This window comes from Bos taurus, chromosome 14, assembly GCF_002263795.3.
Source record: "Bos taurus isolate L1 Dominette 01449 registration number 42190680 breed Hereford chromosome 14, ARS-UCD2.0, whole genome shotgun sequence".
NCBI lineage: Eukaryota > Metazoa > Chordata > Mammalia > Artiodactyla > Bovidae > Bos > Bos taurus.
The window spans coordinates 47,591,100-47,614,480 of record NC_037341.1 but is presented as its reverse complement, the minus strand read 5'-3'; the positions used below and the strand labels follow the sequence as shown (position 1 = coordinate 47,614,480).

General features: G+C 36.7%; 1 protein-coding gene across 1 annotated transcript in view; it reads right to left on the bottom strand.

The window, feature by feature from the left end:
* The window catches only part of EIF3H (eukaryotic translation initiation factor 3 subunit H), a 97,278-nt gene that overhangs the window by 54,955 nt on the left and 18,942 nt on the right, over positions 1-23,381 (bottom strand). The window contains exon 2 of the mRNA NM_001025322.2: positions 12,270-12,426. Coding sequence (NP_001020493.1) covers positions 12,270-12,426 — 157 coding nt within the window. The remainder of the gene's footprint in view (positions 1-12,269; positions 12,427-23,381) is intronic.

The following is a 23,381-nucleotide window of genomic DNA, read 5'->3' as shown; positions in this document are numbered from 1 at the left end:
GTTTAAAAGCTTTTCTCATTCTAAGGATTGCTGAGCTGTTGAACTTGCACCTCCCCAGAATTTCAGCTTGGCCAGGGCCTTTCTTTTCAAAAATCTCTCTGCAATGAAAGAAATTATGGTCTAAATCACAAAGATGACAAGAAACCTTAGCAATTTAAATAGACAAGCCTTGAAATAATATTGTGATCAAAGTATCAAGCAGCCTAATAAAACCCAGGTGGCTCAAGCTTATCATATATGGTACTCATTACCACAATTGCACTATTTAATCTACTTCCTGGTGTCAACAAAAACTTTCTGTTATTAATTCCCTCCAGTTATGGATCTGCTTAAGTTACTGCAGTTTTCTGATAAGACAGCTCTTTGTCCAAAAAAAATTTTTAAAAGAGGGAGCGAGTCTCATTTTAAATGTTTCAGAACTAGAGCCATGGCTGGTAAAAACCACAGAAACCACAGTGGCTTTGTATTATTAGTCATCTATATAAGGTTATGTTAATTCCTAAGGAGGTACCAGATGACTTATGATTAACACAGTTTTATAAGGGCTCCTATGTTTACATCAAAAAGGTAACCATATGCATACGCAAAGAACGGCTTTACAAGTTCTAAGCCTCAGATTCAAACAAGAGATTTACCTACTGACAAAGCTATATAGGTTAGATTCTGCCAGTCAATTCCTCTTACCCATATACAACTTCTCCATCATTCACATGGCTACAACTTGTAAGATTTTAAAGCAATTTTCCCATTTATAGGTCTTACTGACCTTTTAAAAAAGTATTTAAATGTTTCTCAGGAAACTTGTTTTATAGTATAATTTCTTTCCAAAAAGATTCCATTTAGGCAAAGTAAAAATGCTAGCATTATTACATCTACCTCAACAATGGTGTCAAACCCTAAAGCAGCATAAAGATTCTATCCCCCTCCCCACAAAAAAACTGAGAAAAATATAACAGGGTGGCAAGATCATGGTTACTGTCTTTGGATTTTCTACTTGGTCTCAAGCATAGGTACCACAATATCCAAAAGGTGAAGTTGACAGCTGAATGTGTTTCAAGCCTCTGGTTTACAGACAGCTGGCTGTACTGGGTACAAAGAAAAACCACTCACCACTCAGCGTTTCATGAGTGGCACCCAGTGTTCACACAGATTCCTTACAACTCACAGATCTATTTCCTTTCCACACTCTCTTCTCTTTCACTCTGCTTGCGCAGATGGCAGGCACAGCAGATTGGAAGCACTGCACAGCATACTACTTAAGCATACTGTGTACTCAGTAAAGAAGGAAATTCACATGACAGGCTTTATCAGTATTGTCTGTTTAAGGCATCTACAAAGCGATGTATTCCAGAAAGTCTTCCTGTGTCAAGTCACAGATTGATCTCCAAAGTTAAATTAAACCATCTATTCAACCTATTGTTTGTAACCGCATTTGACAGCATTTAATAAGAATGTATTTTCCCTCCCTTAACCTAACCAGATCAATTTATACTTTTAATTAGGTCCTTTTAGCATTGAAATGGGCTTAAGAGTGCCTGAGCTGACTGTATATATTCAACCATCACTAATTTTCTGTTGACCTGAAGGTTAGAATTGCCCTTCATTTTTATTTAATACCTCGTATACAGGCACAGACTTAAGAAACTTTCTGAATCTAGTGTTAAATTCAACAATCCAGCTGTGCTAATAGTAATGATAACACCAAAAAGTCGCCTTTAAGTAAATACATCATGCCTACATGTCACAACTACATGCATCTATCTCTCCCTCACTCACAACGATTTCAACAAAACACTGGGAATATGGAAAACCCTCCTAAACTGTGGTGAATTAACATAATAGATGAGCAGGTTGGAATTTCAGCCTCTAGATTAGCCACTTATTCTAAACTTGGGCCTCTCTAGGCTTCAGCTTCCAAAGTGTACAAAAACAATCACAAAAGTTCCTCTTGTGATCCACTCTGCAAATGTGAAAACTGAGACTAGAGACCCATGATTACAATTAGTAATAAACCAGAACTTTACCAGAACTCCATCTAAATTTATGTCTTTCAGAACGTTTGCAAGGTCTGTATATAAATGATTCAAAAATTTTTCTCAACCAAGAGCTATAACGGTAAATGTATACACACACCATTTCCACACATGTGGAACTGGCTGCAACTTATTTTTTATCAAGCTGCCTATAGGATGAGGAGACAAGAAACAAAGAAATACAAATCTGGATTCTAGCAATACATTAGTCTCATGGTTAATCATGTCAAACATCTCCTAAAGGAGCAGGGAAGTAACCCAGACATGCTTACAGTGATTTTAACAGTTCACAGTATGTCTAATACCATCCCATTCCTCATTCATTCGTCAGAAAAAATGGCTAATACCCACAAAGGTGTTATGTCACCACTCTTCATATAACCCTTCACCCTCTTCTAATAATGAATCTTTGCAATGTTTTATTTTATCTGTGTTTCAAAGTAGGAATGGTGGTAAGAGTGGTATGAGGAGGAAAAGAAGAAATTTCTAAATTAAGGAGAAATAATTCACCTTAGCAAGTCTTGCTCACAGACTTTTAAAACTGAGTATTTTTGTTTATAGATTAAATTATTGACAGAGGAAGTTTTACCTAAAGATTTGGGAACCCCACCCAAGTGATATCAAAAATAAATACAAAATATTTCTAATACAAAAATGAAAAACATGGTAATTTACAAATCTTGAGGAACCATGTTATTTTACAAAATAATGGAATTACCCTGAATCGCAAATCCATAGATGTGTAGATTTACAGACACATATTTATAATTCTAAGCTATTCTTCAACTACACAAAAACCTTCCAGAGACTTGCACCTGAATAGCAACATAATCTTCACTTAGTATACTAACAATCTGATTTCACTAAATAATGTGCTAACAAATCTCCCCATGCTTCAAGTCACAAACATTGCTCAGAACAGCTAGGTTCTTGAAATAATGAACACCTCAGAAAATATCCTTAGCAGGTATAGACACGAAATGGCCACTGGAAATGCCTGGCACATAGTTCCCCCTGAAATACTGACCTGATGAGTGAATAACAAAGGGATAAAGAAAGAAAAGAAAAGGAGAAGGTAAAGTGAGAACAGAGCAGCCTGGAAGCTACAGTAGCTTGAGGACAAATGCTATTTGCGGAGGAACTGCTGCTGCCGCCTTTTACTGCTTGCTGGGGTCATTAACGTGTGCCCCAAGCCCAAAGCCCCCACGAGGACTCTGCTGCGGGACTCTTACGACCATTATTGCTGCCTGTGGGACTAGCAGCCTGCCACCTAAAACTATGTGCTCAAGGTCCTCACCCATCCAATTCTACAAAACAGAAACAAGACAGATATATTTCTGCAAAGACCACTGAAATAGCTGTAATCCTCTCACCATTCAAGGAGGAGAGAAAGGTTGTCTGTACATTAAAATGTCTGTAGGTTAAATATTAGAGAAAACAAAGGGTGAATGTGCAGAGGGTGAAAAGAGGGGCGATGCAGGGTTGCATTATAAACTCAGCCATTATATTGTTACTTAAGTCGAAATAAATATTGCCTTTGTTTTCAGAAATATTAGAAAGCATCTAAAATGTACTGAGTAAAAATTACTGATTAAAAAAAAAGGCAGCAAATAATCCTCATGTTGAAACGGGATAAAGATATGAAAAGATCAATCTAAAACTGGTAATAGGTAAGTCTTGGAGAGTAATCTCAAACAGATAAAAGTTTCAAGAGCTATGAAAGTTTCACCTAGAGAGACGAATACAAAACAAACAGAACACTTCACTCTTAATAAAAAGGGCAGTTTGCAAAATACAATATTAGCACCAAAACATCAAACCTAACTATAATTAATCTATCAATCTACAAAACTTGCAGGTCAGATAATACATTGAATTGGGGGAGTGAAGCCAGGTCACACTTCTCCTGGGTAAGATAGAAAGCTAGCTTTAAATGTGATGATTAGGACAATTTTTAGTAAAACAGAAATAGCAAGGATCTTTGGTTACACACTAACTGTGACTTTTTGACATTTTAATTAGTGCCCAGACAGTTCATTTTTAATGGTTATTATCTTAAAGTTTAATAATGAATTCAAATATCTATACCTAATGTCATTGTGGTTCAAAAGTAAGGCTATTTTTATTTAATTAAAATTTAAACCACTGGGAATAGTAATTTAAGGATTACATTTTTAGACTTGGGAAACAGGAATTTTAAATACTATTTAAGTATTGTATCCACCTGTAATTTTCAAATCTTAAAGTATTACTTTAAGTCTGCACAAAATTTGAACAGGTTTTACTTGGCTTCTCTCCAAACCATAGCACTTACGCTTCAGGGACCAAGGGAGGGTACAGTGTAAAGCGCTTTAATTTCTTAAAGCAGAAAAATCTTTTCCCTTGACCACATTTTCAATAGTATATCCTTCCACGCACAGGAGTTTCTCAATTCACTTAAAAAGCGAGGGGAAAATCCTAAATTTTAAAACACGAAGTAAACACAAAAAATATTTTTCAAGCTTTTAAAAAGAAGCAGACCTTGCTCCTACTCTTGTATTTTAAAATCTGCAGACACCCAAACTGGAAGAACGAAAAAGGCATACAAACATCAGGATTGAGGCTTTATATCTGGATTTTACTTCTCATATTCTAATCACCTTAATAAGCCAAAAAAACTAAACATATAAAATATGGTTAAGGTTATTAAGTTAGTTTCAAATCACAAACCGTAGCTTTCTGAGTGATCAAAATAATTTAAGTAAGCAATAATCTAAAGTTCATTACCCTGAATATTCAGCAATAAATCACTCAGTGTGAAGGATTTAACATTTTCAAAACACCACCGTGAATAACCACCAAGCATCAGTACCCTGGAGAACTGCGGCATAAGTCAGAGGACAGAGTCTCTCCAGTTACCTGACTATACAGTATTTCATTGAAAATGACACATATATGAAATAGTTTATTAAATATTTAAGATTTATTAAGCATTCTATTTAAATACCTATTAAATATTTTAAATAGAGCTAAATGAAGCAAGGGTCCTGAGTTTCTATAAACAAAGCACTCAACTACCATCAGGCATCTTTTTATGTATTAAAAGAGCCTAGATGTCAAAGACAACTTCACTACCTGATAGAAAATCAGCAACAAAATTTGAAAAATACTATCAAGGGACATAATCAGCTCTGAATAATAAAGATGCCAAATTAAATATATATTAAATAGTTTGTTCTTTGTTTCTAGAGATGCTTGTGTTATATATGAGGGCCCCAAAATGTGAATAACTTAAACAAACTCAGAAGACATAACTCCCTTAAAAATTACTTAAAATGCAACTGATAATCAACTTTACCTCCCCTGTAACTGTAAAGTCATCACTCAAAAGGAATGAGTAGCTCATATCTGAGTGTTGCCATCATTTTTTCCTTTTCTCACTCTAAACTTACATCAATTCTATTTCACAATTCTTTACACACTTGTCTCTCCCACCTAAAATCTTTCAAAGCAGTAACTAGATTTCGTATCTGTGTCTTTTTCACCACCCACTCAATGTAATTTGCTGGATAAAAGCTGAAAAGAAATTTTTTCCTAAGATATCTGAAACATTTTTATCATACCTCCTCCACTTAATAATCTGAGGCCACAAAGTAAATTTGCTCCTACTTCTCCAATAAGTTTCAAAACACACTCCAATATGGTCTACATAAACCTTCAATATTTCTACCAAGAAAAGTTCTTTGGGAGAAAAAATAAAGCAATAAAAGAAATGGGTTTTTTTTAAAAACTAAATTTGTCAAACAGATCACAGTGATCGCTGACTGTTCATACAGATAGAAGATAATACAAAATAATAACTAAACATCATGTCTTTCCACAGAATGTCCCCATCGGTCTGAGAAAGTATGAAAGGCTTTCTCTGTTCTGACTCAGTGCTTTCCTGAACTCAAAAGCAATACACAGCTGAAGCAGTAACCACCGGCTAGGTTTAAAGCCATGTTGCCCTCACCCTGTGGGCCGCAAGCAAAGGAGAAGGTGAGACTTCAGGAAGCAAGTAATTAAGCAGAGACTTTCTCCAATGTAAACTGCGGCTTAGCCAGGTAGAAAGTATGGAAAATAATGTAACTATACAAACCCACTCTCTCCAAATCCAGTGATACCAAAATAACACCTATGCCATGAAAAATTACTGTGATTACATTTCATTTTAATTACATTTTGGCCAATCCATACTTTAGTCTTTAAAAAGTCTGTTGAAGGCTACACTACTACCTTTCTTTTGGAAGCCTGATGATAAAGTGATAGTGTACGGCACAGTGTTAAGTAGTGTTTCTTGCTCTAACACTAAACTTGAGTAACAAAAAAGAAAATAATTTTCAAGTGCCTGAAAATAAACAGAAAGGTTAAGAGCTCTGTGTGTGTGCACACTGCTTCACTGTGTGAAATGACTTCAGTAATTACAGTCAGTACAGTCTCAGCTAGGCATCAGCTCACTCCCCTGACTCCATTTTAGTAGCACAATAGTCTTCATGCTTCATTTCTCTAAGAAACTTATTTGAAGGCCAAGGATCATCCTCTGTGACTGACTTAACAGGAGCAAAATTTTCAAAATTGTCTATTCTAAATATGAAAATTATGGATTTGGCTCTGATTCAGAATAAAGTAAGCTTCTTATATCACCTGCAATATTATATTGATTTAGTTGACTGAAAAACAAGACAGTGAGTTATTGGATCTGTGTTTAATTCATTGCACTTTATAACCATATTTAAGGAATTTGATTGTATAAAAAGTATCTGAATCTTATCAGATGAAAATATTTTTCCCTTTTAGCAAGCCTCGGGTTGCGTGTCTGAGAAAACAAATTAGTCTCTAGTTCTCCTAAGCTTGATAATAGTGCCCCCTAATGGGAATTTTAATATGAGTTTTCCTACTTAATTTTTAAAAAATCATATATTCTCTAATATGAGCACATTATCTCTCTAGAAAGTAAATTCTGTAACATAAAAGTGTATCAAGATTTAAACCATTCAAATGAGAGTTATCACATATGCCAAAAAAAAAAGAGTGAAACTTCACGCCAACAGTTTCTTATTTTCTGAATCACCTTATTGTAACATAAATCCACTATAGCACTACCCAAAATGTTAACCTCAAATGCAAATTCTCCTTCAGCTATGTTCCGAGTATTCAGTTAGTGAGCAATTAATATGTGCTTGATCAATCAGATAAAAACAGGTTCAGAAGTGAGTTATTCAGAGTCACACAGATCCTAACTATAGAGCTGAGATTTCCACCTGAGTTTTCTGGCCTCATACCACTGTCTTTCCACAATGCCTGGTCACAAATCTACAACCATAAGTGAAAGCCTTCCTTTCCTACTACCTACAGATGCATGTTGTGAGCTCAGTCAAAGTGTGTGTGACTGACTCTTTGCAACCCCACAGACTGTAACCCGCCAGCTTCCTCTGTCCACAGGATTTTTTAAGCAAGAACACTGAAGTGGGTTGCCACTTCCTCCTCCAGGGGATATTCCCTATGCAGGGATCAAAACAGCGTTCCCTGTGTCTCCTGCATTGCATGCAAATTCTTTACCATTGAGTCATCAAGGAAGTCCATTATCTACAAACAGTTCTCCCAAATATCAGTAATTCAATGTGTGAGTTTTTTTTTTTTTTAAAGGAAAAATGCAGTAAAATTAAAGCAAAACTACCATTCTGATATTTCTAGGTGCACCAGCAAAATACCCGATAATACCAGCATTTTCATTATTGTGCCCACAAACAGTCTAGACTGATTGTCAGCGTCAAGGGCAACATCTAAAAGAAATAAACAAAAAGCCATCAATTCATGATAAAAAGAACTATTTAACTTTATGAGTGGGAAAAGAATAAGAAAAAGATATATATAAAAAAGAAATGGTCAGTTTTTCTTAAAGAACTAGACAGTAAAAAAAAAAAAATTCAGGCCAGGTACCCGTATGATCTCTGTCACAACTACTCAACTAAGCCGCTGTAGCAGTAACACAGCCACAGAAAATACACAAGTGAATGGGCACGGCAGTGTTCCAAAGAAACATTACAACCGGGATGGCAGGGGAGTCTGGGGGAGAATGAATACATGTATATGTATGGCTGAGTCCATCTACTGTCCCCTTTAAACTACTACAACATTGTTAATCGGCTATCAGTTCAGTTCAGTTCAGTCGCTCAGTCGTGTCCGACTCTTTGCGACCCCATGAATCGCAGCACGCCAGGCTTCCCTGTCCATCACCAACTCCCAGAGTTCACTCAGACTCACGTCCATCGAGTCCGTGATACCATCCAGACTTTTCATCCTCTGTTGGCTATAGTCCAATACAAAATAAAAATTTCAAAAAAAATTTCATATACAAAAAGCAGGCCCACAGATCACAGAATCTCTAGTTTACACTGGGCACAATAACAAACCAAAAAAAAAAACCAAAAAACAAAAAAAAACACACGACAACGCAATTCAAAATATGTAATCACTAAAATTATTAAATGTTTGGTGAGTGCTTTACTTCCTTAGGGTGAAAGTCAGAGCAAAAGATCCTTCCCTGAACAAACATGAGTTTTAGCAACCATAAAGCAACAGAAAAGCAGTAAGCAAAACAATAGGCCTTTAGCATGATTTAAAACAATAAACATGCACAACTGTAACGGAAAAAATTAGCCTTTATCAAGTTTGATAAAAATCTAATGGTGACTGCATACTAATGTTCATTAAGATAAATAAACAGATTAAATGAGAGAATCTAAAACTCAAGAAGAAATACTGGGCACTGCCTTAGATTTTTCACATATGTAAGAAAAATGGCAAGTCCTACTAGTTTCCAAATTAGCTTTCCTCACCTGGAAAATGGAATGAATAAAGCCTTCAACTATGCAGAGTAAATGATTATGGAAAATGCACATTTAATACACAGCAAACAATGTCCTGTAGTATTTTTTATTATTTAATGCTAAATTGAAGTCTGTTGCTACCTCAGTGTTATTTTTAAATGAGCTTCTTAAAGCATATGTTAATGAAAAGGCACACAGGCCAATTATCTCAAGTCCATAAGAGAAGTTAGCATCCAATGATCAAGATCTTTGGTCGGTTCATCTACCATAATTGCACTAAACATTATTTCTTGCTCACAATTCAAATTAAGTATTTTAGGACTTCCCTAGTGGTCCAGGGGTTAAGAATTCGCCTGCCAATGCAGGGAACACAGGTACAATCCCTGGTCTGGTAAGATTCCACATGCCACGGGGTCGCAACCACTGAGCCTGTGCTCTAGAACCCATGCTCTGCAACAAGAGAAGCCACCACAATGAGCAGCCTGCACACTACAACCACTCTGTGTAACCAGAGAAAGCTCACACACAGCAATGAAGACCCAGTGCAGCCAAGAAGAATTCATTAACAAATAAACTGAGGATTTTATAAAACAAAATTAACTACTTGAGAAAACCACGAGACAATGTAAACTATCCAGGAATGGATTCTGCTTCCAACTGTGCCACTAACAGAGAAACTGAATAATTCACTTCAAATGAACCTCTTAGGCTCACTTATAAATCAAAGAAAGTATGCTAGCAAGCCATGGTCTTCCAATCTAAAATACTTATTACTGAATTATAACTGTGCATCTCTAGATAGGGTGGTGAATATGGGAATCAGTTCAGTCGCTCAGTCATGGCCGACACTCTTTGCGACCCCATGAATCACAACACGCCAGGCCTCCCTGTCCATCACCAACTCCCGGAGTTCACCCAAACTCATGTGCATTGAGTCGGTGATGCCATCCAGCCACCTCATCCTCTGTCGTCCCCTTCCCCTCCTGCCCCCAATCCCTCCGAGCATTAGGGTCTTTTCCAATGAGTCAACTCTTCGCTTCAGCTGGCCAAAGTATTGGAGTTTCAGCCTCAGCATCAGTCCTTCCAATGAACACCCAGGACTGGTCTCCTTTAGGATGGACTGGTTGGATCTCCTTGTAGTCCAAGGGACTCGCAAGAGTCTTCTCCAGCACCACAGTTCAAAAGCATCAATTCTTCGGCACTCAGCTTTCTTCACAGTCCAATTCTCACATTCACACATGACCACAAGAAAAACCATAGCCTTGACTGGACGGACTTTGTTGGCAAAGTAACGTCTCTGCTTTTGAATATGCTATCTAGGTTGGTCATAACTTTCCTTCCAAGGAGTAAGCGTCTTTTAATTTCATGGCTGCAGTCACCATCTGCAGTGATTTTGGAGCCCAGAAAAATAAAGTCTGACACTGTTTCCCCATCTACTGCCCATGAAGTGAGGGGACCAGATGCCATGATCTTAGTTTTCTGAATGTTGAGCTTTAAGCCAATTTTTTCACTCTCTTCTTTCACTTTCATCAAGAGGCTTTTTAGTTCCTGAAATCTATTAATAAAGGATTAAAAATATCTGTCAAAACTAAAGAAGCCTAACTAAGAAGCCTATCAGTTCAGTTCAGTTCAGTCACTCAGTCGTGTCCGACTCTTTGGGAATAGAGATATCCAAATACTGCCAGAATAGACTGAAGAGAAATCCCAACCATAATCTTGTGTTTTACACACATTTAATAGGCATATTATAGCCGTTCAAATGAAACAGGGAGACTCTGGCTGGCTTAAGATGAAAAAAAAAGTTTTTAAAAAAATTCGAATACTTAAGTGCCTAGAATAAAACAGCCTTGGTTAGTTTCTAAAAGTACTACTTCAATTAAAAAAAGATGTGCAGACCAAACTGCAATATCAAGGTATCAATCTCATTAAGAATATACTTTGTGTTACTACACGTTCAAGGTACTATGAGGACATGAAGTCAAATGAGATAACATTTTACCAAAGTTAAAAGTGATCAATGAATGAAAGGAATTTAAAAAACAATCACATTTACAATAGCATCAAAAAGAATAATATACTTAGGAACAAACTTAACCAATGCAGCAAAACACGTGTATGCTGGAAATTACAAAACAGTGCTGAAAGACAAAACAAAAGGAAAAGACATCCATCAAGTATTCATGAACTGGAAGATTTAATACCGTTATGCTGTCCATAATACCCGATGTGATCTACAGATTCAATACAATCCCTATCAAAATACCAATGGCATTTCTTTTTTTCTTGCAGAAATAGGAAAAAAACTATTTAAAATTCTTATGGAATCTCAAAGGACCCTAATAGCCAAAATAATGTTGAGAAAGAAAAACAAATTTGGAGACTCACACTTCTTGATTCCAAAACATATTACAAAGCAACAATAATCAAAAGAGTACAGCACTACCATATAATTCCTAGAAGAAAATATATGGAAGAAGCTTTGTAATACTAGAACCTTCAAAATACTGGTCTTGGCAATGATTTCTTGGAGATTACACCATAAGTATAGGAAACAGAAGCAAAAATGGACAAGCTGAATTATATTAAAGCTTCTGTGCAACAAAAGAAACACCAAAAGTGTGAAAGATAATACCTGCAAACCATATGGAGTAAATATGCAGAATATATAAAGAACTCCTTCAACAAAACCCAAGAAATTAGCAAAGGACTTGAAAAGACATTTCACCTTCTAAAGAAGACATAAAAGCAGCCAACAAGCATATGAAGAGGGGCTCAACATCACTAATATTAAGAAAATGTAAATCAAAACCACAATGAGAGACTGCCTCACACCTGTCGGAATGGCCATCATCAACAAGACAACAAATGCTGACAAGAATGTGAGAATTCAGACAACCTAATTTTCAACTAGATTAAAAAAAAAAAATCCTTTAGGATGCTGACCTTGGCCTTTGGTAGGATCTTTTTAACTACTATTGGCCTTTGCTAACAAAGCAATTACACCTGCAGCACAAACATTCTGAAATGCTTAAGGAGTATCTTCTTTCTCAAGTAGACAACTCATCTCTTCTTAAACAGTAAGTCAAAAAACTACAGAAGGAAATGGGTGTGGGACAAAGCGACGATTTCTGTCCTTCAGACTGTAATTGGTAAGCTGCTTTCACAATGAGAAATCAGCACAGCTCCTATCCAAATTATCAGAATCACAAATCCCGAATAACTAAAGGCCAAACTAATCAAGTTTTTGATAATATAACTTCATTTCAGAGAATCTGTAGAATCTTTTTCAAGAGACTGAGAACTAGGTTACTCTGATGAACTCCTGGTAACAATTATGAAAGGTTATGGTGAACACTGGATCAATAACCATTTGTGTGAGTACCCTTACCTTCATCAAAGTCAGCATCATCTTCAGTGTGCTGAGGGAAAGGAAAACAGTTGGTAATCTCAAGTCGATCTTCTACAACAAGGCCCAAAAGCACTCCTTGAACCACCTCAGTTCCTTGTCCTTCTTCCTGGTAATGTTTGATAATCTTTAATACCACCTAAAAGAAAAAAATAGAAGTTTAAATATCACTCTTATAGTTTACACTTCCTTTATTTCAAAGACAAAATAAAACTATACTGATGAACCCACAATTATATGACAGAACTGACCAAATTTCTTACAAACCATTTCCTTTACCCTTACATAAAAAAAATCTTACATAGTCTAAATGTACACCTGAAACTCTTAGAATTTGAAGATGTGTCAAAAATGTCCATGTGGACTTCCCTGGTGGTTCAGTGGTAAAGAATCTGCCTGCCTATGCAGGAGACCCAGGTTCGATCCCTGATCCAGAAAGAGCCCACATGCCATGGAGCAACTAAGCTGGAGAGCCACAACTACTGAAGCCTGCGTGCCCTAAAGCCTGTACTGTGCAACAGAAGAAGCCACTGCGATGAGAAGCTCCCATACCACAACTAGAGAGTAACCCCCACTCACCACAACTAGAGAAGGGTCCGTGCAGCAACAAAGACCCAGCACAGCCAAAAATAAATTAAAAATAAAATTATATTCTAAAAAAGTCCATGTAGAACACTCACAACCTTTAAGTCAAAGATGCATAAAGGTCTGGCATCCAAGAATTCCTTCAGTTGAATCTAACATTACCACTTCAACCTGAGACTATTACAGAGAAAGTGACCCCGTTAACCTTTGTTAACAGCAATATCCTGTCACAAAAGATAAAAATATCAGTAAGACACAGAGATAAAGATATCAATTATCTGAACATCTAAATACAGAACCCTCTGACATACTCTCAACACCTCAAGACGGTTCCTGGACAGAGCATCTCATTAATCAGAGGAAGCAACAACAGGAACATGTATCCAAGAACTTGCTTGGTAACAGAGAACATAACGACAGCCCAGGCACCAGCACTACCTAATTTTTCTCAACAATAAGGATATACCAAATAACCTCTAATGGAATAGCCAGCTCTTCTATTTACTCTCTCGTTTAATATTCCCATTAAAATGAAGAGGTACACTACATGACTGAATAGGCAATTAAAAGTTCACAGTAACAGTCATAATCAATAATAATTCCTACAACATGAGTCTCTTAATATATTAATGGGCTTTGAACAGTGCTTGGCACATAGTATTATTAACAGTAGTAGTCTGTATTATTCAGTACAAGGATATGGCCTGAGACTAAAGGGTAATACAGTCTAAAATACAGTGGAAAGCTATCAGAGGGAAAAATAAGTCTAATAACAAAATGGGAATTAGAGTTTTACTGATTAGTGTTTAACTTAAAACAAGTATATTATTGATAGAAATAAATCATCAGTAACCAGTTAATAATACAGGTTACAATTATTGAACATCATGTACCAGGCAGTATTCTAATTATTATACCTGTATTATCAATCATGTAATCCTCGTAACTACCTTAGGAGAAAGCACTATATTATACTCATTTTACAAATAAGAAAGCTGAAGCAAAGAAAAGTTGAGTAAATGGCTAAAGATCACACATCCAGGAAATGGCAGAACCAAGATTTAAACTCCAAAGCTTATGGGCATATTTTAACAAGATGATTCTCACTCATATCAGCAGCTTAATTATTAAAACCATGAGTTAGGAACAGACATGAAGCAAAGACTCTGTGATGAATGGACTCAGAAAGACTTTACACCAGTTTAAGATCCAGACCTAAGAACAGCAAGCAGTCAGCAGGGAAGAGCTCAACACAGAAGGACACCAACTAGACTGGCAGACCTTCAACACTGTGAAGTGGAGAACGTGCATAAGCCTTACACATTTCTGTATAAAAGACCTCTCCATTTCTTGAAAGGCACAAAAATAGGCTCTAGGGGTCATGCAGGAAGAGGAAGAATGGTTTCCAGCTCTAGCATTTATTAGCTGTGACCTTGGGAAAACTATTTAATCTTCCCAAGTCCTAGATTTCTGACTTGCAAAATGGAACCGTTTCACAGCATTACTTAAGACTATTAAAAATGAGAAAACTGTACAGTAAAGATGTCACACAGGATCTGCCCTGAAATAATGCTCAATAATCAATATTATTGACTTTATCAATAAAAAGAAAACTGTTTAATTCCCATTCAACTTAACTCTACCAACAACAACCATTTTCACAATTAAAAAATAAAAGAAACATCGGTGACTAAGAAGGGCTAAACAAAACTGATAAAGAGTTATTACAAACACACCTATCGGCTTGCCCAGGTTACCTAGTTTCCTGAATACTGAACCCTATTAATGAACCACAGCTGAAATCAAAGTAAATGAGAGATGCTAGAAGATATCTGAGCTCAGTGTATATCTCTGCACCAACTGATTCCTAACAGCTGATTCCTACATGTGGGAAACGGAGTACTGATGACTAGGGCCCAGCATAATTTCACCAAAAGCCAGACCAAAATAACTTTATTTCCCTTTATAAAGAAAATAGAAGTGAGAAAAAACAATTATTATCTTTAAAAATGAATTAGCATAGTTCAAAAATAGCTTATACTGAAACACCGTCTTACTTTAAACAAAGTAAACTGGGAAGGGGTTGAGAGCAAAGTAATGGAACAGCATGGCAGCCTGGTATGCCTGCCCCAAGAATCAGTGCAATTTATATAGTATCCACAGAAGCGCAGTCCTCCAAGTAAGAGAAATTATTATCCCGCTCTTTCCTGCATCACTGACCTGCTACAGCCAGTTCTCTACAATGACCAAGAGAAAAGCTACCAGTAACAGTATTCACCTGAGTAATGGAAAAAGCAGATTGGCTAAAGACAATCAACACGAATAAGTGTACCCCCTAAAGGACTAATTATCAGAGAGAAAGTTTAAAACCCTGTGATGAGAACCAGTTCAATGAATTAAACTCTCTCTACAGGCTGGGGACAATCACAAAGGGCACTGTCCAAACAGTGAGGCAGCAGAGGATGTGTCTTACTTTGAAAAGCAAAGTAAGGACCACAGGTGAGTTTCAGGAAACAGGGTATCCATTTTAAGGATGAATTCTCTCTAGCATTTCTGGGTGACCAAAACAGAAAGCCATAGGAAAGTCCTGGTGATCATTAAAATAATTTCCAACTCTAACATTTATGATCTTGCCAATTTAATAAAGTCGAATATAATAAAGCATTCAGAAAACAAAAAACTTTTAACAAAACTAAGCAAACTCATTCTTCATTTTGACATTTTATAGCCTTCCTATTTCCCGCATACACACTAACATCTCAATTCTTTAGTTCAAAAAAAAGTAGTGGAATTGCATTACAAACTTCAGAGGACATTTAGATGTCAGAAGGAAATTCCTGAGCAGAAGCAACCCATGGACACATAGGCTTCTGCTACTTTATACAAATAATGAAGAACTTACTGTATCTAGAAAAACATTCCATAGATTATCGGTATTTATGAGTAAGACAGAATCCATGTACTGCTCATGGTCTAGATACTCAATATGTATCTGCTAAAGGAATGAATGGTAAATACCGGTCTATCACTTTTGTCAAAAGCACTCCACTAAGTGCCTCAAATGCGGTTACTCATTAAATCCTCACAATCCCTCTAAAGAGTCAGTAATATTATAGTCCCATTTTACAGAAGAGGAAACAGATAATCTGACATAGATTTATTATAGCAGGGAGGTGAGATCTGACTTCCGACACCAAGGTATATTTAATTACTTCACAATAACTGAGTAACTTGAGGCTTCAAATAGGTTTTTTGTAACAGAGCTGAAACAGAATGTGGTGGCAACAGCTCCAGAAGAAGTCTCCATAACAAAGTTGTAGAAACAGGGTTACTACATGGAGTAAAAAAGTTCAGTGAAGGGTTTACAGGGACAGGCAGCAAAAAGACTGACGGAATGGTGCTAGTGGTCACATTTTTTGTGCCCTAATCACGAGACGTCTAATAGCATGAACAACTGCCACTGGTTGTGTAAATCCTTCCATAACTAAGTGAGGTTCAGCTCTGTACTTCAGCGGCACTGTCCTCACTAAGCCACAAGATGGGAATGTTCCACCACACAAGTCCTGCTCTAGTCCTGCTTACTGGCCTTTCATTTTCTCTCCCCCTAACCACTCATATGCTTCTGTCCACAAAACAGTGCTGACAGACTTTTAATTAACCCTGCTTATTGATGTCATGCTCCCTATTCTTAAAAACAAGATACATGGGAGTTTAATAGCTCTCCAAACAAAAGCATACTCTTCTATTTTGTTTATAAGTGTCACAAATGATCCCGCATGCTCAGGAGCTCTATATCATTTGTTCCTAGCTTATCAAAATGACCAGGGGAGTTTTTTTAAATAAGTGAAGAGAGGTCTTTACTCTGGTGACATATTACAGCCATCAGTATTTTAAAAAATACAGATGCCTGAAACCCAATCTCTGAAAATCAGAGGTAATTAACCTGGCCTGGGGCTCCTTATCCTGTATTTTAGGGTTTGGGGGGATGTGGGATTTCTTTTTTTTGGGGGGGGGGTGGTTTCTATTTTCATTTTCATATTCTCCAGGTGATTCTAACATCCTGCTGCTGCTGCTAAGTCGCTTCAGTCATGTCCGACTCTGTGAGACCCCAGAGACGGCAGCCCGCCAGGCTCCCCCATCCATGGGATTTGCCAGGCAAGAGTACTGGTGTGGGGTGCCATTGCCTTCTCCGCCTAACATCCTACTTCATTCTAATTTTTAATGAGGTAGCATGGACCAGCCTTTGTTTCTGTTCTAACACCTCAGGTGATTACAATGAATTCAAATGATTATAAACCACAAGTCTCCTTCTTTGTTTAAGACTCCTTGTGTTGCTAAAAACCGGGTACACTGAGAAATACAGACCCAAGAATGAACCTTTTATTTACAAAAGCATAAAGAGAAACTTAAGCCCTAATTGGAAGGATCTCCACAGTAAAGAAATGAGAGGAAAGATAAAGTGAGCAGTCCAACTGAGAAGCACCCAAGTGCCCTATCAGAGTTAAGACTTATTCTTTATAGCTTGACCCCCTAATCTACAACTACTTATGAACTTGTGCCGGCCAGGTTACTTTATCCTTTTTATCAGTGGGTAAATGAAAAGTCTTCTATAAATTATGCCCTAAGGGGCAGAAACAAACTAACCAGCAGAATCTGAAATTACCAAATTCTTCTACACCTCCCTAACACTGTCATATTCTGGGTCTAAATGCTTATAAATAACTTCCCTGATGTGACCTACACAATCAGTGTTGTTCTTGGAATAGGTCAGCAGTCTTTAGAACCGTCTCCTAGCTTTCTGAAGTCTGCATCTTCTCAGGATGGGCAAATCTTAGTAAAGAATTCCAACTTGCAGGACAGTAAACAGATTTCCTGTCTGCTGAAAATACCTGAAAGGAATAAATTTTTTTTTTCCTTACTATCATTTATTATTCAGTGTGGGCAATCTGAAAAAGCAAAACAGACTATCTGTAATCTACAATGAACAAAATACTATTTAAGTGTCTGGCATTAAAAAAAAAATGAAAACCTAACTTTGTCCAAAGGCTAAAAGCAACAAAGGATTTAACTTCCATAACAGAAAATATTTTTATTATAAAGTATTCTGTATTTATTATAAAATACAGAAAGTATTTTATAAGATAAAATATAAATAACAATCTAAAATATCCAAATAAATTATACTAGAAGTCAATCAACTTAAACTTTGAGTTAGTTAATAAGCATGATGGGTAAAATCTTCCATCCTTCCTAGAAAAGGAACATTTAACAGAATCTCTAACCAAAATCACATCAAAAACTTTCAGTTCCATATCAGGGAACAATTAAACCTGGCCAAAATAAAGATTATGCTTTCTGATGAACTGGAGTAATTTTCTATCAAATATGATGTCTACAAAAACCAGTTACTATAGAAAAACTTGAAAGCCCTGCAGAGAATCACCAGAATTCTACAATTGTCATTTTCTTTCATTCATTCATAATCTGTTCACCCAGATACTTCAGTGATTTCCACAGGCCAGTTTTACCTCTGCCAGGCCCTATGAATATGAAACCAAATCAAATACATAAGGTCTTTACTTCCATGGGACTTTTATTTTAAGAACACCAGTTCTCAAATTTTTTGGTCAAAGGGCCCTTTTAACACTCAAAAATTATTGTGGACCTCAAAGAACTTTTACATTGATATTTCATACTGAAATTCAAACCAAAAAAATGTTCAAAATACTTTATTCACTTAAAAAAATGCATCAGACACTAACTTAAATTACGACATTTTCACACTTCTGTAAACCATTTACCTTTTCAAAAAGAAATTTTAATCAGGATAAAAGAATGACAGTGTTCATAGTTTTGTAAATTCTATTAATGTCTACTTTAATAAAAGACAACTGGATTTCTCATTCTGCTTCTGCATTCAATCTCTTATATAACACATAATGGAGCATCTGAAAACCTCCATTAGACATTCATGAAAGAATGAGAGTAAAAAAGATGAATAATGTTTACTCATTATTACAAAAATAGTTTAAACCTCAGAGAGTGCTGGGGGTTCACACTTTAAGAACCACTATTTTAAAACGAAAATTAAGAAAGTTAATGTGCTTATAGATTGTTTAAAGCACTAAGAAAAAGACAGAGAAATGTGCTGTTAAGCTGGGGCGATCTGGTAAAGGCCTCTCTCAGATGACACCTCCGCCGAGGGCTGATGAATAAGCACTCAGCCCTGTGAAGACCTGAGTGAAGAGAGTATGTGTTAACTATGATTTTAAATACTAGTTTAGCAAAAGAGACACAGATGTATAGAACAATCTTTTGGACTCTGTGGGAGAAGGCGATGGCGGGATGATATGGGAGAATGGCATTGAAACATGTAAATTATCACATGTGAAACGAATCGCCAGTCCAGGTGCACTGGGATGACTCAGAGGGATGGGATGGGGACGGAGGTGGGAGAGGGGTTCAGGATAGGGAACACATGTACACTCATGGCGGATTCACGTCAATGTACAGCAAAACCAATACAATATTGTAAAGTAAAATAAATAAATAAAACTGAGATTAAAAAAATACTAGTTTCAAAGAATACTAATATTTGCTTTTCATAAAATATACAAGTTGTATTCTAAGGGTACAAAAGGGCCTAAAGATAGACGAACAGGAGGGCAGCAGGAATACACTCTCAGGCTTCTGCTAAAAGTACTGTTACACCAGTAAGAAACCCAATCTGCTGGCAGACACAGATACTACTGCATAAGTTAAAACTAATAATTTCACATCGTTTTTGTTGATGAATTATGAGTCAATATATTAATAAAATCCTTTCAGAAAAGGTTTGCCATGACTTTTATAATCAGCAGTATTTCTAAGAGAAGTGTCAAGGTTATTTTACTTGGTAAATATATGTCTATGAAGTTACCACCCAAGATTCCTCTAATGAAAGTGGCAATTTGAAGTTCAGAGTTAAGAAGCAATTTAAGAACTGTCTCTGGAACTTTCAGGCCTATGAAGTACCTCAACCTTCTCTATCCTGTGTGCAGGTAGAAATGTGAAATAAACTGCGTTTCTGAAAAGCTTAACTAGCCAACCAAACTAGAAGAGAGAACTCACAAACCAGAGCATTAACTCTCTGAGTTAATACAGCAATACCATAGGTACATCACACTTAGATACAATCCCCGAGAGCAAGGAGCTGGGTTGCAGCCCAGTCTCAGTCCTGGGTCAGGAAATGGGGTGTTGGCCTTGTTTGACTCAGAAAAGTGGAAACTGAGATCTTTCCAAAAAGCTAGAGCTCCCTAAAAATTGTTGGTGGGAAGGGAGAAAACAGTAATTGTGGTATCTTAATATTAAATATAAACTTACTATATAACCCAAATTCTGACTCCTCAGAATTTACCCAAGAAAAATAAAAAATATTCACACAAAGATATGCTCACAAACGTTCACAGCAGTACTATTTGTAATAGCCAAAACCTGGAGGCAAACCAAAGGTCTACTAAACACAAATGGATAAACAACTGCAGTAGCATATCCATTCTGTGGAATCCTGCTGCTGCTGCTGCTGCTAAGTCGCTTCAGTCGTGTCCAACTCTGTGCGACCCATGGACGGCAGCCTACCAGGCTCCCCCGTCCCTGGGATTCTCCAGGCAAGAACACTGGAGTGGGTTGCCATTTCCTTCTCCAATGCAGGAAAGTGAAAAGTGAAAGTGAAGTTGCTCAGTTGTGTCCGACCCTCAGCGACCCCATCCATGGACTGCAACCTACCAGGCTTCTCCATCCATGGGATTTTCCAGGCAAGAGTACTGGAGCTGGGTGCCATTGCCTTCTCCCTATATGGAACTCTAGAAAAGGTAAAACCACAGCTGACAAGTGGTTGCCTTGGGGCCAAGGTGAGTGGGAAGATACTGAGAGCAAAGGGGCACTAATAACTGTATAACTGTGGTGCCCATAATACAATTTATTTACAACTATTAACACTAAAGTTCATCAAACTTTACATTTAAAATGAGTGGGTTTGGACTTCCCTGGTGACACAGTAAACAGGAATCTGACTGCCAATGCAGGGAACACGGGTTCAAGCCCTGGTCCAGGAGGATTTCACATACCGGGGAGCCACTAAGCCCATGTACCACAGCTAATGAGCCCACGTGCCACACCTAGTGAAGCCTGCTCCACACGAAGAGAAGCCACCACAATGAGCAGCCCGCACACTGCAAACAAGAGCAGCCCCTGCTCACCACGACTAGAGAAAGCCTGCACACAGCATCAAAGACCCAGCAAAGCCATACATAAATACATAAAAAATTAATTTAAAATGAGTGAGTTTTATCATGTATAAATAACACCTTAACTTTAAAAAACTGGACATACTTTTACAAAGCCTATTTGATGAAGAAACAATTCGTATGTATCCACTCCAAATTTTATTCTTAATTTCAGAGTTCAAAGATCCCAAGGAAGGTCCAAGAAATTAGATTAAGAACCACTGCTACATTCTGACATATATACACATATAAAATATAAGCTCAAGTTTATAATAAGTCTAAATAATCAAAATAAATCTGTATTATTTTAGAAGCCAAGTAAATATTTAGACATTTTCCTTTAAAGTATTTTAGAATTTAATAAGATTAATTAGGTAATTAATATGTTATTTCAGTTACCCAAAAATATCTGTTTAGGAAAAACTAATTCACCACAAATTGGATATTTAAGTGTTTACAAACACGCACACATGCCCCATCAAAAAAAAAAGACGTCTAAAATCCACACTACCCAAAATTCTACATTAACAAGTATACTTCTCCAAGTGCATAAACACTAAAAGCAAACATTCAAACCTGAAGGCTGCAAATAACTAAAAGAGATCTAAGAAGTTCTTAAAGTCATATGCAATATTTTGTGTGTATGTACCTAAGGGCATGTTCTTGGAAAAAAGATCCATGGCATTTGCCAGATTCCCAGAGGCCCAAGACATACAAAAAGTTAGAAAGAGTTTTAAAAATTAAGTAGTACTAAAAATGTATTATATATATATACCATTATGCATTTATGTTTATATGAACAACGGTGTGGAAGGACATACCTTTTATGAACTTTTATTTTATTTATTTAGTTCTAATTACTTACTTAGTACTAAGCAAGTATTTGTTTTTAATTCAGAAAACACCGAATAAAGAAATAATTAAGGGAAAAGATTTTAATCTATAGCAATCATTGCAATTTACTGCATGGAGTTGCACAAAGAACTGATTTAATTTCCTTTTTTGACAGTGCTACTGAGTTGATGGAATGCTATGGACATAAGGTATGTCTTGATTTTAGTATGTTCTTTAGGGTATATTAAAAAAATATATGAACTGAATGAAGCATGGTTAAGTGGCTTTGAAAAAGGGAGCAAAAGGAAAAATCCACACACTATAAGCCTGAGCACCTGCTGACTTTAAATTCTAATCTCTTGCTGATATAGTTACTCCCCAACTCAATTCACAGATGTCGCTGCACACACATATACAAATTACCAGAAAATACCTATATGTACATGCTATCAAGACGAAAGAGGTAACTTCTAGATATATAGACCAGTTTTCAACAAGCAGAGAGATCTGTTTAAGAGAAGTCTAACCTAAGCCAATTATAAATCAGCAAAATATCAATTCAAACTTTGCACAAACTTATCACAATAACTCTTCCCTAGGAAAAGCAGTAGGTTTCCCACTGTCTTTGTAATACACATAAAAAGGATCTGTTGAAAGCCCAGTTTAAATGATTCGGGACCAAACTAGTTTCGAATTGTTGGAACTACACCATCGATCATTTTTAACCTTCCTTTACAAAGCTAAGCTCATAAAGAATGCTCAGAGGTTGCAACCTGTGTTGTGCACCTAGAGTCAACAGTGAATCCACTTGTTCATCTTGTTAAAAGAGTTCACAGACCAAGAAATGCTGACGTTAAAATGGTTTACCATGGAATCGAATCATAAAAAGTAAATCTAGTGGTATTTAGCAATTACAATATTATTGAGATGCTGGTTATAGGAAGATGCTATTATATAGAATAGGTACAAAAGTCACTAATTTATAACTGTGCTTCTCAAACTACAAGTGGCGAAGAATTCATTTTCCTCCAGTCCACCTCAGACCAAAATTTCAGTCAAAGAATAAAAATTATTTACTAGAAAGCGAAAACAAATTTAACAGACATAAGAGAATACAAGCCCAGGGATCACAAGCCTGGCTACATAACAATATTAAACTGCTGTCAAAGCTTCTAAAGACCGAGTCTCAATCCCATGCTTATCTCAGGCAGACCAGGGACAGACAGGTCAGGGACCACACCTCACACCTTCCAACAGCACTGGTTTACAGGCCCTGTAACATTAGGAGGTACAGTTCTCTCCCAACTTCAGGAGTGGAACATTCAGAGTTTATAACCAAACACTTCCTAATTTACCTCACTGATAATGAAGTCTCTCAAAATATAACAGCACCTCAACAGATATGAGCTCT